The sequence below is a fragment of the Oreochromis aureus genome, linkage group 6, assembly GCF_013358895.1.
Source record: "Oreochromis aureus strain Israel breed Guangdong linkage group 6, ZZ_aureus, whole genome shotgun sequence".
NCBI lineage: Eukaryota > Metazoa > Chordata > Actinopteri > Cichliformes > Cichlidae > Oreochromis > Oreochromis aureus.
The window spans coordinates 24,271,940-24,288,097 of NC_052947.1; the positions used below are offsets into that span (position 1 = coordinate 24,271,940).

The 16,158-nt window shown below is 48.3% G+C and overlaps 2 protein-coding genes and 1 long non-coding RNA gene across 3 annotated transcripts; all 3 read left to right on the forward strand.

Annotated features, from left to right (window-relative positions):
- The first annotated feature begins 558 nt into the window (after nucleotides 1–558).
- On the forward strand, nucleotides 559–1,140 carry LOC120440764. The gene is made up of 2 exons (XR_005613495.1): nucleotides 559–655; nucleotides 915–1,140. It is a non-coding gene; the product is annotated as an uncharacterized LOC120440764 (long non-coding RNA).
- Nucleotides 1,141–2,892: 1,752 nt separating this feature from the next.
- LOC120440484 lies at nucleotides 2,893–4,915 on the forward strand. Its single transcript, XM_039613123.1, has 6 exons — nucleotides 2,893–3,072; nucleotides 3,172–3,317; nucleotides 3,406–3,467; nucleotides 3,572–3,685; nucleotides 4,332–4,430; nucleotides 4,690–4,915. The coding sequence occupies exons 1-6, from the start codon at nucleotides 2,956–2,958 to the stop codon at nucleotides 4,860–4,862; spliced, it is 711 nt and encodes a 236-aa protein (XP_039469057.1). The 5' UTR covers nucleotides 2,893–2,955; the 3' UTR covers nucleotides 4,863–4,915.
- Nucleotides 4,916–12,937: 8,022 nt separating this feature from the next.
- Nucleotides 12,938–15,345, forward strand: LOC120440637. The gene is made up of 5 exons (XM_039613493.1): nucleotides 12,938–13,009; nucleotides 13,133–13,427; nucleotides 14,005–14,118; nucleotides 14,762–14,860; nucleotides 15,120–15,345. Exons 1-5 carry the CDS (start codon nucleotides 12,938–12,940, stop codon nucleotides 15,290–15,292), a joined length of 753 nt encoding a protein of 250 aa, XP_039469427.1. The 3' UTR covers nucleotides 15,293–15,345.
- Nucleotides 15,346–16,158: the final 813 nt, after the last annotated feature.

The following is a 16,158-nucleotide window of genomic DNA, read 5'->3' on the forward strand; positions in this document are numbered from 1 at the left end:
GATGCTGGTGACTAATTTCCAAATTAAAACAACATCAAAACAATGATTAACAGTCGTTTCCACTTTTCCAGGTCTTTAAATAAATAATTGTAGTTTCCAAATACTGCCGTCAGGATGAGGACATCCAAATAACAGTTAAAGGCAAAATTTTAAACTCTGTGAAAAAAGTAAAAAAAATTATGAAATGAAAAATGTGCTTTTCCCCCACATGACCTGTGCCTGCCTATTTCTCTTTAGAAATAAAAACATAATTTTAAAAGAGCATTTTGTATTTAATTATGTTTCTTTGAGTAATATTCAGATGCGGTCGATGATCCGAAACGTTGAAATGTGACAAATATGCAAAAAACTAAGAAATCAGTAAGAAGCCAAATATTTTTTCACTGTACATAATTGTACTAAAATACCTTCCTTAAACACACAAAACAAAATATTGATGCACTAATGTTTGAAAATTGTCCCTGATGTAATTTTATTTTTGATAACTTAAATACTTCTGTGCCATCGTAGTGCCCTCACATGAGCCTGCAGTGCTAACACTTTTTCTGTCTCTCAGGTAGGAGAGTTAGGGTGTCTGCAGCTGAGCTGGAAGAGTTTACAAAGCAGGCAGAGTGTCTGAACCTACAACCACCTGCTATCATGGACTCGGAAAAGGGTATGAACGTCTACTTAATATGAAAGTCTTAAAGCCACATCTGTATGTGCCCTGAAGAATAAACAAAACGCAGTAGTCAGTAGCAGATTACGGTTTGTCAATCGGCTTCAGTTACACAAAGAAACTGCAGCTGAACTAAATGTTACACCTTCAGTTTAGTGTTGTCATTATTTTTATACCACCATGGTTGGAACAATTGTAGATTCAATTCATTTCTCCTCTCATAAATTAAAGGCATTCACAAATGTCATCTTCACAGGTTTGTGCCCAGATCCAACTCTTGCCCCAGAAAGAAATTTCACTGATGGAACCACAGACACCATAAGCTCTGATGAGCTCAGCCTTCTAGAAGAACTTCTCAGTAGTGAAAGTGGAGTGAAGACCCTTTTCGATATGATCCAAAGAAGTATGGCTTCATCCAAGCAAGACTGACGGCTATGCCTGTGAAGAATATTGCCACTAAAAATAAAGATGCTAAAAAAGAAGCATGACTGTTTTTTCCTCTGTGGCAATTTGTTCTGTGTCATCAGTGTAATTTAGATTTAGTTTCATTGACTGACATAAAACTGACAATGTGAACCTGCTTTAAGAAGAAAAGATCATAACACATGAGTAAATTAGATTTGTCACTTTAATGCACCATGTACTAAAGACCCAATCAACAAACCATGATAAAGTTTGTTCATGTTGCTCCGGTTGGGCTCAGTCTGCTGATGGTTGGACAAAGCATTATGGACACTGTAAAACTATAAAGTCCAGCTCTTGTAACTACTAATCATCTTGTTTGATCCTTTTTAGTTGCTGGATTTGGCTACAGAAGATGGAGCCAATAGCAGCGTGGCCTCTCTGGTTGTGGCCCTGCTTTTTTACACTTCTTTTATTGACCAGCACTCTGGGTGTGAAGTGACTTATAGTGTCTGTGTTTCTTTTCATTCCCTTTTGTTAGAGCCTCCAGCTACCAAGTCCTTCCCAACATCTATTATTTTTCTTCATTGGTACTCCCAAAAGCTTGATTCTGTTCATCTGGATTTAGCGTTTTCAGTGGGAGAAACGTTTCGTCACTCATCCAAGTGACTTCTTCAGTCTCAGCTGACTGCAGGTTTGCATGAAACTAGCCCACTGAATGAGCAGTGGGCGGTGAGGTCAGTTCCTTGATCATTAAAAACGCTACGTCCAGATGAACAGAATCAACCTTTTGGGATTTACTTACCTGGATGACTGAGCATGCATCAAGACATTTATTGGTACTGATATGAGGACACTAGGCAGCACGGTGGCACGGTGGTTAGCACTGTTGCCGCACAGCAAGAAGGTCCTGCGTTCAATTCCACCATCAGGCCGGGGTCTTTCTGTGTGGAGTTTGCATGTTCTCCCCGTGTTTGCGTGGGTTCCCTCCGGGTACTCCGGCTTCCTCCCACCGTCCAAAGACATGCAGCTTGTGGGGATAGGTTAATTGGAAAATCCAAATTGCCACTAGGTGTGAATGTGAGTGCGAATGGTTGTCTGTCCCTGTGTGTTAGCCCTGCGACAGACCCGGCGACCTGTCCAGGGTGTACCCCACCTCTTGCCTTATGACAGCTGGGATAGGCTCCAGCGACCCTGAAAAAGGATAAGCGGAAGCGAATGGATGGATGAGGACACTATTAGGCTGAAAGACAGTCTATTTTTATTCCATTTAACTTTTTATTGTATTACTTTCAATAAAGTGTTCTTTTTTGTCATGGAAACCATCTCTCTTGCCAGGATGTGTTTTCAAACCCAGGTAGCTTTTTAATTTAATTGGTTACATTTACATGACAATCTTTTTATTTCCTAGGGGTGAAATTCCTTAGGTGGCATTGGTAAATGGTAAATGGACTGGTTCTTATATAGCCCTTTTGTACTCTTCTGAGCACTCAAAGCGCTTTACACAACTTGTGCATTCACACCCATTCGCACAAGCACATTTTCTTGGTGCTTTCTAACTAACATTCACACACCCGTTCACTCTCCGATGGATGCATCGGAGAGTAATTTGGGGTTAGTATCTTGCCCAAGGATATTTGGCATGCAGCCTAGGGGAAGCCAGGAATCGAACCTCCAACCTTCCGATCAGTAGATGACCTGCTCTACCATTATCGTAACGTATTTAAATAACCCCCTGACTGTACTGCCACAGAGTAAATATTTCTGTTATGTTCTTCTAAGTACAATTACAACACATAAGTAAACAATTGAGCAATACTTCACCTAAAATGGGCTGAGTCTCGTATGTCTAAAACACATTTAAAGTCTGAAGCCACACTATCAGCAGATGAGCCATGATGGAGTTTGTTCACGTTGCTGTAGCTGTGCTCGGTCTTCTGTCTCTTGGACACTCAGCTCCTGTGACAAGCTGTGAGAATCTAATCCAGCCTCGTGAAATCCACGGAAATCAGGTCAGACCCTCTATTACGTCATTTCTCTAGTTTTTTCTTTTTTAAAATTTTCGATATGAAATGTTTGTTGTCTTATACACCTAATACTGTCTGTTTCAGCTGCTGGGCAAATGGGTACTACTAGGAGATAGTAGAAGCATACCTGGTTTCAAAATGCTGGTACAGACGCTTATGGAAAATTCCTGGGGGAAGATCACCGCTGCCAGTGAAGTCGATACATTTCACAGTCTCCAAATTCTAAAAAAGTAATAAACAGGATCATGTTCTTCCTGAACTGACACTGTTTTCAAATAATATTAATGTAAAAATCTCTCTAATTTTATCTTCTAAAAGGATGGGCAAGTGCTTCACATTGACAGAGAAATTGACTTTGGTTAACAACACTCTCACTAGATGTGAGTATTACTGAGGGAACAAACATTTGTATGACCAGATTTAGACTTTGTGCCACAACACTTTCAATATATATCAATTGGTGTGTATTTGCTCATGTCCATAGTGCACCCTTACCGAGTGTCTGCTGGCCTGCTGAATACTGGCTGCCCTGACTGCCTTGTGATCTACTCAAATATGACCGTGGGAAGAATCGAAGTCAGAGCTCTCAAGCTCCTGAGTAAGAACAATGACACACCTAAATACTGTAATGTCAAAGTACTTAAGTATTTTTTCATGGTCCAACTTCATGCATTTAATTTATTAAAGCTGAAAGAGATGCTGGTGACTAATTTCCAAATTTAAAACAACATCAAAACAATGATTAACAGTCGTTTCCACTTCTCCAGGTCTTTAAATAAATAATTGTAGTTTCCAAATACTGCCGTCAGGATGAGGACATCCAAATAACAGTTAAAGGCAAAATTTTAAACTCTGTGAAAAAAGTAAAAAAATCTGAAAACTGAAAAATGTGCTTTTCCGCCGCACAGGAACTTTTTCACTTAAGAAATAAAAACATAATTTTAAAAGAGCATTTTGTATTTAATTATGTTTCTTTGAGTAATATTCAGATTTGGTTGATGATCTGAAACATTGAAATGTGACAAATATGCAAAAAACTAAGAAATCAGTAAGAAGCCAAATATTTTTTCACTGTACATAATTGTACTAAAATACCTTCCTTAAACACACAAAACAAAATATTGATGCAGTAACGTTTGAAAATTGTCCCTGATGTAATTTTATTTTTGATAACTTAAATACTTCTGTGCCATCGTACTGCCCTCACATGAGCCTGCAGTGCTAACACTTTTCCTGTCTCTCAGGTAGGAGAGTTAGGGTGTCTGCAGCTGAGCTGGAAGAGTTTACAAAGCAGGCAGAGTGTCTGAACCTACAACCACCTGCTATCATGGACTCGGAAAAGGGTATGAACGTCTACTTAATATGAAAGTCTTAAAGCCACATCTGTATGTGCCCTGAAGAATAAAGAAAACGCAGTAGTCAGTAGCAGATTACGGTTTGTCAAATGAGTTCAGTTACACAGAGAAACTGCAGCTGAACTAAATGTTACACCTTCAGTTTAGTGTTGTCATTATTTTTATACCACCATGGTTGGAACAATTGTAGATTCAATTCATTTCTCCTCTCATAAATTAAAGGCATTCACAAATGTCATCTTCACAGGTTTGTGCCCAGATCCATCTCTTGCCCCAGAAACAAATTTCACTGATGTAACCACAGACACCATAAGCTCTGATGAGCTCAGCCTTCTAGAAGAACTTCTCAGTAGTGAAAGTGGAGTGAAGACCCTTTTCGATATGATCCAAAGAAGTATGGCTTCATCCAAGCAAGACTGACGGCTCTGCCTGTGAAGAATATTGCCACTAAAAATAAAGATGCTAAAAAAGAAGCATGACTGTTTTTTCCTCTGTGGCAATTTGTTCTGTGTCATCAGTGTAATTTAGATTTAGTTTCATTGAACTGACATAAAACTGACAATGTGAACGTGCTTTAAGAAGAAAAGATTATAACACATGAGTAAATTAGGTTTGTCACTTTAATGCACCATGTACTAAAGACCCAATCAACAAACCATGATAAAGTTTGTTCATGTTGCTCCGGTTGGGCTCAGTCTGCTGATGGTTGGACAAAGCATTATGGACACTGTAAAACTGTAAAGTCCAGCTCTTGTAACTACTAATCATCTTGTTTGATCCTTTTAGTTGCTGGATTTGGCTACAGAAGATGGAGCCAATAGCAGCGTGGCTCTCTGGTTGTGGCCCTGCTTTTTCACACTTCTTTTATTGACCAGCACTCTGGGTGTGAAGTGACTTATAGTGTCTGTGGCCATGTCCACACTAATGCGTTTTCAAACGAAAATGCATCGCTTTCTCTCCGTTTTGGCCTCCCATCCACACTGAGATGGCGTTTTCGCTCAAGGAAAACGCAGCGTTTTGAAAATGCTCTTGAAAATGCATACATTTGAAAACGGAGCTTTCGCGTCGCAGTGTGGACAGCAAAAACACAGACTTTTGAAAACAATGACGCCTGTTAGTCCTGTGATGCAGTCATGTGACCAATTAAACTAAGCTAGCAGAGGGCATTATAAAGCAGTTGTTTTGTTTGCTCTGAATTTTGACAGCCCTATTAAAGATTAATACTAGTTTGTACATGCTCCAGATAGCTTTTCTTCAAATTATTTAATTCTCACTCGCTTTTCCAACTTTTTACTTTTGTGTTACTCGCAGCAACAACTCCACCTCATTGTTACACCATTTAAAAAACTCGGTTCTTTTCCTCAACATTTTGCCGCCACATTTCAAAGAGCCGGAAAGCAACTAAACGGCAGACAGAAATGAGGCAGGCCGAATCGTCTTACTTTACACGCATGCGCAGAACTGAAACGTAAGCGTTTTGCACCGTTTGAATGTGGACGAACAACTGTGTGAAAACAAATGAAAACGCTATTGTGGACGCGGAGCGTTTTCAGACGAAAACGCAGTTTTCAAATTTATTCGGGCTAGTGTGGACGTAACCTGTGTTTCTTTTCATTCCCTTTTGTTAGAGCCTCCAGCTACCAAGTCCATCCCAACATCTATTATTTTTCTTCATTGGTACTCCCAAAAGCTTGATTCTGTTCATCTGGATTTAGTGTTTTCAGTGGAAGAAACGTTTCGTCACTCATCCAAGTGACTTCTTCAGTCTCAGCTGACTGCAGGTTTGCATGAAACTAGCCCACTGAATGAGCAGTGGGCTGTGAGGTCAGTTCCTTGATCATTAAAAACGCTACGTCCAGATGAACAGAATCAACCTTTTGGGATTTACTTACCTGGATGACTGAGCATGCATCAAGACATTTATTGGTACTGATATGAGGACACTAGGCAGCACGGTGGCACGGTGGTTAGCACTGTTGCCGCACAGCAAGAAGGTCCTGAGTTCAATTCCACCATCAGGCCGGGGTCTTTCTGTGTGGAGTTTGCATGTTCTCCCCGTGTTTGCGTGGGTTCCCTCCGGGTACTCCGGCTTCCTCCCACCGTCCAAAGACATGCAGCTTGTGGGGATAGGTTAATTGGAAAATCCAAATTGCCACTAGGTGTGAATGTGAGTGCGAATGGTTGTCTGTCCCTGTGTGTTAGCCCTGCGACAGACCGGCGACCTGTCCAGGGTGTACCCCACCTCTTGCCTTATGACAGCTGGGATAGGCTCCAGCGACCCTGAAAAAGGATAAGCGGAAGCGAATGGATGGATGAGGACACTATTAGGCTGAAAGACAGTCTATTTTTATTTTTATTCCATTTAACTTTTTATTGTATTACTTTCAATAAAGTGTTCTTTTTTGTCATGGAAACCATCTCTCTTGCCAGGATGTGTTTTCAAACCCAGGTAGCTTTTAATTTAATTGGTTACATTTACATGTCAATCTTTTTATTTCCTAGGGGTGAAATTCCCTTAGGTGGCATTGGTAAATGGTAAATGGACTGGTTCTTATATAGCCCTTTTGTACTCTTCTGAGCACTCAAAGCGCTTTACACAACTTGTGCATTCACACCCATTCGCACAAGCACATTTTCTTGGTGCTTTCTAACTAACATTTCACACACCGTTCACTCTCCGATGGATGCATCGGAGAGTAATTTGGGGTTAGTATCTTGCCCAAGGATATTTGGCATGCAGCCTAGGGGAAGCCAGGAATCGAACCTCCAACCTTCCGATCAGTAGATGACCTGCTCTACCATTATCGTAACGTATCTAAATAACCCCCCTGACTGTACTGCCACAGAGTAAATATTTCTGTTATGTTCTTCTAAGTACAATTACAACACATAAGTAAACAATTGAGCAATACTTCACCTAAAATGGGCTGAGTCTCGTATGTCTAAAACACATTTAAAGTCTGAAGCCACACTATCAGCAGATGAGCCATGATGGAGTTTGTTCACGTTGCTGTAGCTGTGCTCGGTCTTCTGTCTCTTGGACACTCAGCTCCTGTGACAAGCTGTGAGAATCTAATCCAGCCTCGTGAAATCCACGGAAATCAGGTCAGACCCTCTATTACGTCATTTCTCTAGTTTTTTTTTCTTTTTTTAAAATTTTCGATATGAAATGTTTGTTGTCTTATACACCTAATACTGTCTGTTTCAGCTGCTGGGCAAATGGGTACTACTAGGAGATAGTAGAAGCATACCTGGTTTCAAAATGCTGGTACAGACGCTTATGGAAAATACCTGGGCGAAGATCACCGCTGCCAGTGAAGTCGATACATTTCACAGTCTCCAAATTCAAAAAAAGTAATAAACAGGATCATGTTCTTCCTGAACTGACACTGTTTTCAAATAATATTAATGTAAAAATCTCTCTAATTTTATCTTCTAAAAGGATGGGCAAGTGCTTCACATTGACAGAGAAATTGACTTTGGTTAACAACACTCTCACTATATGTGTCACGCCCGGTGTGGCAGGCGTGTGGAGATTGTAGAGAGGACCCAAAAGGCGGCAGCTCTGGTGCAGGTGAGTCTTTATTTACACACGTGAGTACAAACAACAACGGCAGGTGAACAAGAACTGAAAAACCTAAACTGGGAAGAGCTAACAAACAAACCTGAAACCTTGGGTCGAGAAACGGAGATGCGGGGGAAAACACGAGAACACGGAGGGGAGCAACACAGACGAACCAGCAACTAACAGAGGCAGACACGAGGTTTAAATACACAGAAGGATAACGAGGGAATGAGACACAAAAGGAGGGCACAGCTGGGAGTAATCAGACCTGACGAGACAGGGGAAAAGTAAACTGAACACACTAAGATAAGACAGAGACCTTTAAAGTAAAACAGGAAACACATACACGTAATGACACAGACTAAACACAGGGATACACGGGTAGAAAAGAATGAACACTAACCGAGGAAGAACAGAACCAAAATTACAATAATAGAAAACACAAAACGCTGAGTCAAAAGGACCCAGGATCATGACAGTACCCCCCCCTCAAGGGCTGGCCCCAGACAGCCCAAAACAAGGAAACCAAGAAACGCCCAAAAACAGAAAACAACCCGACCAGGGCGGGCGGTGGGGGCCCAGGAAGGAGGGCCCGAAGCCAAAACAAAACAGGAGCACCAGAAAACACAACACGAGCCCAAAACCAAAAGAAGACAAAAAGGAAACACACCAGAGCACAGGAAAACAGGCCAAAACAGAACACCACAGGGGCTGGCCGTGAGGATGGCGACGTGGACACAGTTCAGGGGGACGGCCAGGGGGCCGACAGCACCGGAGCCCAAACAGTTCAGGGGGCCGGCCGTGCGGACGGCAGCGGCGCCGACGTGGGCACAGTTCAGGGGGCCGGCCCGGGGGCCGACAACACAGGAGCCCGGACAGTTCAGGGGGCCGGCCGTGAGGACGGCAGCGGTGGCGATGTGGACCCAGTTCAGGGGGCCGGCCGTGCGGATGGCAACGGCGGCGACTCAGGCGAAGGCGGTCCGGGGGCCGCCCACGACGGCAATGTCGCCTGGCCCGTGGCCTGGAAAGTGGCCAGTTAGCTGCAGACCCAGACGGGGCAGGACCAGGCGATGCTGAAAGCGAAGACTCGGAGGCTGGACCAGACGGGGCTGAAGACTCGGAGGCTGGACCAGACGGGGCTGAAGACTCGGAGGCTGGACCAGACGGGGCTGAAGACTCGGAGGCTGGACCAGACGGGGCTGAAGACTCGGAGGCTGGACCAGACGGGGCTGAAGACTCGGAGGCTGGACCAGACGGGCTGAAGACTCGGAGGCTGGACCAGACGGGGCTGAAGACTCGGAGGCTGGACCAGACGGGGCTGAAGACTCGGAGGCTGGACCAGACGGGGCTGAAGACTCGGAGGCTGGACCAGACGGGGCTGAAGACTCGGAGGCTGATGAGGCTGCAGGCGACGGCGTGGAAGCCGGAGACGAAGGCGCTGCAGGCGACGGCGTGGAAGCCGGAGACGAAGGCGCTGCAGGCGACGGCGTGGAAGCCGGAGACGAAGGCGCTGCAGGCGACGGCGTGGAAGCCGGAGGCGGCGCTGCAGGCGACGGCGTGGAAGCCGGAGACGGCGCTGCAGGCGACGGCGTGAAGCCGGAGACGGCGCTGCAGGCGACGGCGTGGAAGAGAGAGACGGCGCTGCAGGCGGCGGCGTGGAAGCCGGAGACGGCGCTGCAGGCGGCGCGGAAGCCGGAGACGGCGGCGCTGCAGGCGGCGGCGTGGAAGCCGGAGACGAAGGCGCTGCAGGCGGCGGCGTGGAAGCCGGAGACGAAGGCGCTGCAGGCGGCGGCGTGGAAGCCGGAGACGAAGGCGCTGCAGGCGGCGGCGTGGAAGCCGGAGACGAACGGCGCTGCAGGCGGCGGCGTGGAAGCCGAGAGACGGCGGCGCTGCAGGCGGCGGCGTGGAAGCCGGAGACGGCAAGCGCTGCAGGCGGCGGCGTGGAAGCCGGAGACGAAGGCGCTGCAGGCGGCGGCGTGGAAGCCGGAGGCGGTGGCGCTGCAGGCGGCGGCGTGGAAGCCGGAGGCGGTGGCGCTGCAGGCGGCGGCGTGGAAGCCGGAGGCGGTGGCGCTGCAGGCGGCGGCGTGAAGCCGGAGGCGGTGGCGCTGCAGGCGGCGGCGCGGAAGCCGGAGGCGGTGGCGCTGCAGGCGGCGTGAATGAAGAGGCTGCAGCTGGCGTGGAAGCCGGAGACGGAGGCGCTGCAGGCGGCGGCGTGGAAGCCGGAGGCGGTGGCGCTGCAGGCGGCGGCGTGGAAGCCGGAGGCGGTGGCGCTGCAGGCGGCGTGAATGAAGAGGCTGCAGCTGGCGTGGAAGCCAGAGACGGAGGCGCTGCAGGCGGCGGCGTGGAAGCCGGAGGCGGTGGCGCTGCAGCTGGCGTGAATGAAGAGGCTGCAGCTGGCGTGGAAGCGGAGACGGAGGCGCTGCAGGCGGCGGCGTGGAAGCCGGAGACGGAGGCGCTGCAGGCGGCGTGAATGAAGAGGCTGCAGCTGGCGTGGAAGCCGGAGACGGAGGCGCTGCAGCTGGCGGCGGCGTGGAAGCCGGAGACGGAGGCGCTGCAGCTGGCGTGAATGAAGAGGCTGCAGCTGGCGTGAATGAAGAGGCGGCAGCTGGCGTGGAAGCCGGAGACGGAGGCGCTGCAGGCGGCGGCGTGGAAGCCGGAGGCGGTGGCGCTGCAGCTGGCGTGAATGAAGAGGCTGCAGCTGGCGTGGAAGCCGGAGACGGAGGCGCTGCAGGCGGCGGCGTGGAAGCCGGAGGCGGTGGCGCTGCAGCTGGCGTGAATGAAGAGGCTGCAGCTGGCGTGAATGAAGAGGCGGCAGCTGGCGTGGAAGCCGGAGACGGAGGCGCTGCAGGCGGCGGCGTGGAAGCCGGAGGCGGTGGCGCTGCAGGCGGCGTGAATGAAGAGGCTGCAGCTGGCGTGGAAGCCGGAGACGGAGGCGCTGCAGGCGGCGGCGTGGAAGCCGGAGGCGGTGGCGCTGCAGCTGGCGTGAATGAAGAGGCTGCAGCTGGCGTGGAAGCCGGAGACGGAGGCGCTGCAGGCGGCGGCGTGGAAGCCGGAGACAGAGGCGCTGCAGGCGGCGTGAATGAAGAGGCTGCAGCTGGCGTGGAAGTCGGAGACGGAGGCGCTGCAGGCGGCGGCGTGGAAGCCGGAGACGGAGGCGCTGCAGGCGGCGTGAATGAAGAGGCTGCAGCTGGCGTGGAAGCCGGAGACGGAGGCGCTGCAGCAGGCGGCGGCGTGGAAGCCGGAGGCGCTGCAGCTGGCGGCGGCGTGGAAGCCGGAGGCGCTGCAGGCTGGACGGATCCCTTGGATCCTCCAGCGACGACAGGAAGCAAAGGCCGGACGGATCCCTTGGACCCTCCAGCGACGACAGGAAGCAAAGGCCGGACGGATCCCTTGGACCCTCCAGCGACGACAGGAAGCAAAGGCCGGACGGATCCCTTGGACCCTCCAGCGACGACAGGAAGCAAAGGCCGGACGGATCCCTTGGACCCTCCAGCGACGACAGGAAGCAAAGGCCGGACGGATCCCTTGGACCCTCCAGCGACGACAGGAAGCAAAGGCCGGACGGGCCCCTCGGACCCTCCAGCGACGACAGGAAGCAAAGGCTGGAGCGGTCCTTCGGACCCTCCAGCAGAGACACGAGGCAAAGGCCGGAGCGGTCCTTCGGACCCTCCAGCGGAGACACGAGGCAAAGAGTCCACTAGCCGACATAAAGGCAGCTGGCAATGCACTGAGCACTGGCTTTGCCCAGGCAACGCTAACACGGAGGAGTTCTCTGAGGGCTGCTTAATCTTCAGGGGTCCAGTAATAGCTGGGGGGTAAAACCTAGCTTCTGGGGAGGCCCTGGAGTGCATTACTTCGCCTGAAGCAGCTAAAGCACAAGAATCTCCCTGGGAGGAACTTAGACTTTCTCCCTGCATGAAGTGATTGTGTGAGACTGGTGACGGAATGAGCGACGGAGCTACGGGGACACTGGAGCCACGGGGGACACTGGAGCCACGGGGACACTGGAGCCACGGGGACACTGGAGCACGGGGACACTGGAGCTACGGGGACACTGGAGCTACGGGGACACTGGAGCCACGGGGACACTGGAGCTACGGGGACACTGGAGCCACGGGGACACTGGAGCCACGGGGACACTGGAGCTACGGGGACACTGGAGCCACGGGGACACTGGAGCCACGGGGACACTGGAGCCACGGGGACACTGAGCTACGGGGACACTGGAGCCACGGGGACACTGGAGCCACGGGGACACTGGAGCACGGGGACACTGGAGCTACGGGCGGCACGGGGCCTGGGCTGCGGGTGAAACTGGGAGCACTGGAGGCTGGGCAGCTAAGTGAGCTACTGGAGGCTGGGCAGCTAAGTGAGCTACTGGAGGCTGGGCAGCTAAGTGAGCTACTGGAGGCTGGGCAGCTAAGTGAGCTACTGGAGGCTGGGCAGCTAAGTGAGCTACTGGAGGCTGGGCAGCTAAGTGAGCTACTGGAGGCTGGGCAGCTAAGTGAGCTACTGGAGGCTGGGCAGCTAAGTGAGCTACTGGAGGCTGGGCAGCTAAGTGAGCTACTGGAGGCTGGGCAGCTAAGTGAGCTACTGGAGGCTGGGCAGCTAAGTGAGCTACTGGAGGCTGGGCAGCTAAGTGAGCTACTGGAGGCTGGGACGGAGTGGCGGAGCGAGGCTGGGACGAGGAGGTGGGGAGTTTGTGTAGCTCTGAACGTGGAAGTCCCAAGAACAAAGCAAAGGATTGCAGCGGAGTAAGCCCAGTGTCTTCCACCACATAATCTTTCTTTCGCCGCTGCTTGCTCCTCCTGCAGGGCCTGACTTCTGAAAGCAGCGGTGGAGTGACACCAGAAAACTGAGCTGAGAGCGGCTGCTGAGCAGGCGATGAGCTGTTCTCATAATCATCTGCCGCACAGAAGACAGCCCCAGAATGAACAGTCAAATAGTCCGAAAACTGAAAAGAGTCCTCACTCACCACAGCCGGCGAATTGGAAGTCCGAACGTCCGGCTGTGGGGTGGCGCGCCGGCGGCGCGATCGGCGTTTCCTCCCCGCAGATGGCTCCGACGGGCCGGGCAAGATCACAACCGGCAAGTCGGGCAGCGAGGCAGGAGTGGCTGAGAGAAGGTGAGGAGTGCGCCGGAGAAAAGCCTGCATGGTCGGAGGAAGAGATCCCAAAAGCCATGGCAGGCCAGAAAAGAGCCGTTGAAGCCGGCTTTCAACAGCGCGGCGAAGCTCATACGGAGGGTTCTCCAGCCATTTCCCGAGGAGGATCTCCACATTATAAGTGATGTCATCTTGGAGCTCCTCGGACGGATTGAATGCCGCAGGGTCCATGGTGGCTGGTTCGTGCTGTCACGCCCGGTGTGGCAGGCGTGTGGAGATTGTAGAGAGGACCCAAAAGGCGGCAGCTCTGGTGCAGGTGAGTCTTTATTTACACACGTGAGTACAAACAACAACGGCAGGTGAACAAGAACTGAAAAACCTAAACTGGGAAGAGCTAACAAACAAACCTGAAACCTTGGGTCGAGAAACGGAGATGCGGGGGAAAACACGAGAACACGGAGGGGAGCAACACAGACGAACCAGCAACTAACAGAGGCAGACACGAGGTTTAAATACACAGAAGGATAACGAGGGAATGAGACACAAAAGGAGGGCACAGCTGGGAGTAATCAGACCTGACGAGACAGGGGAAAAGTAAACTGAACACACTAAGATAAGACAGAGACCTTTAAAGTAAAACAGGAAACACATACACGTAATGACACAGACTAAACACAGGGATACACGGGTAGAAAAGAATGAACACTAACCGAGGAAGAACAGAACCAAAATTACAATAATAGAAAACACAAAACGCTGAGTCAAAAGGACCCAGGATCATGACAATATGTGAGTATTACTGAGGGAACAAACATTTGTATGACCAGATTTAGACTTTGTGCCACAACACTTTCAATATATATCAATTGGTGTGTATTTGCTCATGTCCATAGTGCACCCTTACCGAGTGTCTGCTGTCCTGCTGAATACTGGCTGCCCTGACTGCCTTGTGATCTACTCAAATATGACCGTGGGAAGAATCGAAGTCAGAGCTCTCAAGCTCCTGAGTAAGAACAATGACACACCTAAATACTGTAATGTCAAAGTACTTAAGTATTTTTTCATGGTCCAACTTCATGCATTTAATTTATTAAAGCTGAAAGAGATGCTGGTGACTACTTTCCAAATTTAAAACAACATCAAAACAATGATTAACAGTCGTTTCCACTTCTCCAGGTCTTTAAATAAATAATTGTAGTTTCCAAATACTGCCGTCAGGATGAGGACATCCAAATAACAGTTAAAGGCAAAATTTTAAACTCTGTGAAAAAGTAAAAAATCTGAAAACTGAAAAATGTGCTTTTTCCACAAGACAGGAACTTTTTTCACTTAAGAAATAAAACATAATTTTAAAAGAGCATTTTGTATTTATTTATGTTTCTTTGAGTAATATTCAGATTTGGTTGATGATCTGAAACATTGAAATGTGACAAATATGCAAAAACTAAGAAATCAGTAAGAAGCCAAATATTTTTCACTGTACATAATTGTACTAAAATACCTTCCTTAAACACACAAAACAAAATATTGATGCACTAATGTTTGAAAATTGTCCCTGATGTAATTTTATTTTTGATAACTTAAATACTTCTGTGCCATCGTACTGCCCTCACATGAGCCTCCAGTGCTAACACTTTTCCTGTCTCTCAGGTAGGAGAGTTAGGGTGTCTGCAGCTGAGCTGGAAGAGTTTACAAAGCAGGCAGAGTGTCTGAACCTACAACCACCTGCTATCATGGACTCGGAAAAGGGTATGAACGTCTACTTAATATGAAAGTCTTAAAGCCACATCTGTATGTGCCCTGAAGAATAAAGAAAACGCAGTAGTCAGTAGCAGATTACGGTTTGTCAATCGACTTCAGTTACACAAAGAAACTGCAGCTGAACTAAATGTTACACCTTCAGTTTAGTGTTGTCATTATTTTTATACCACCATGGTTGGAACAATTGTAGATTCAATTCATTTCTCCTCTCATAAATTAAAGGCATTCACAAATGTCATCTTCACAGGTTTGTGCCCAGATCCATCTCTTGCCCCAGAAACAAATTTCACTGATGGAACCACAAACAGACTCAACTCTGAAGAGCTCAGCCTTCTAGAAGAACTTCTCAGTAGTGAAAGTGGAGTGAAGACCCTTTTGGATATGATCCAAAGAAGTATGGCTTCATCCAAGCAAGACTGACGGCTCTGCCTGTGAAGAATATTGCCACTAAAAATAAAGATGCTAAAAAAGAAGCATGACTGTTTTTTCCTCTGTGGCAATTTGTTCTGTGTCATCAGTGTAATTTAGATTTAGTTTCATTGAACTGACATAAAACTGACAATGTGAACGTGCTTTAAGAAGAAAAGATTATAACACATGAGTAAATTAGGTTTGTCACTTTAATGCACCATGTACTAAAGATCCAATCAACAAACCATGATAAAGTTTGTTCATGTTGCTCCGGTTGGGCTCAGTCTGCTGATGGTTGGACAAAGCATTATGGACACTGTAAAACTATAAAGTCCAGCTCTTGTAACTACTAATCATTTTGTTTGATCCTTTTTAGTTGCTGGATTTGGCTACAGAAGATGGAGCCAATAGCAGCGTGGCCTCTCTGGTTGTGGCCCTGCTTTTTCACACTTCTTTTATTGACCAGCACTCTGGGTGTGAAGTGACTTATAGTGTCTGTGGCCATGTCCACACTAACCCGTTTTCAAACGAAAATGCATCGCTTTCTCTCCGTTTTGGCCTCCCATCCACACTGAGATGGCGTTTTCGCTCTAGGAAAACGCAGCGTTTTGAAAATGCTCTTGAAAATGCATACATTTGAAAACGGAGCTTTCGCGTCGCAGTGTGGACAGCAAAAACACAGACTTTTGAAAACAATGACGCCTGTTAGTCCTGTGATGCAGTCATGTGACCAATTAAAGTAAGCTAGCAGAGGGCATTATAAAGCAGTTGTTTTGTTTGCTCTGAATTTTGACAGCCCTATTAAAGATTAATACTAGTCTGTACATGCTCCAGATAGCTTTTCTTCAAATTATTTAATTCTCACTCGCTTTTCC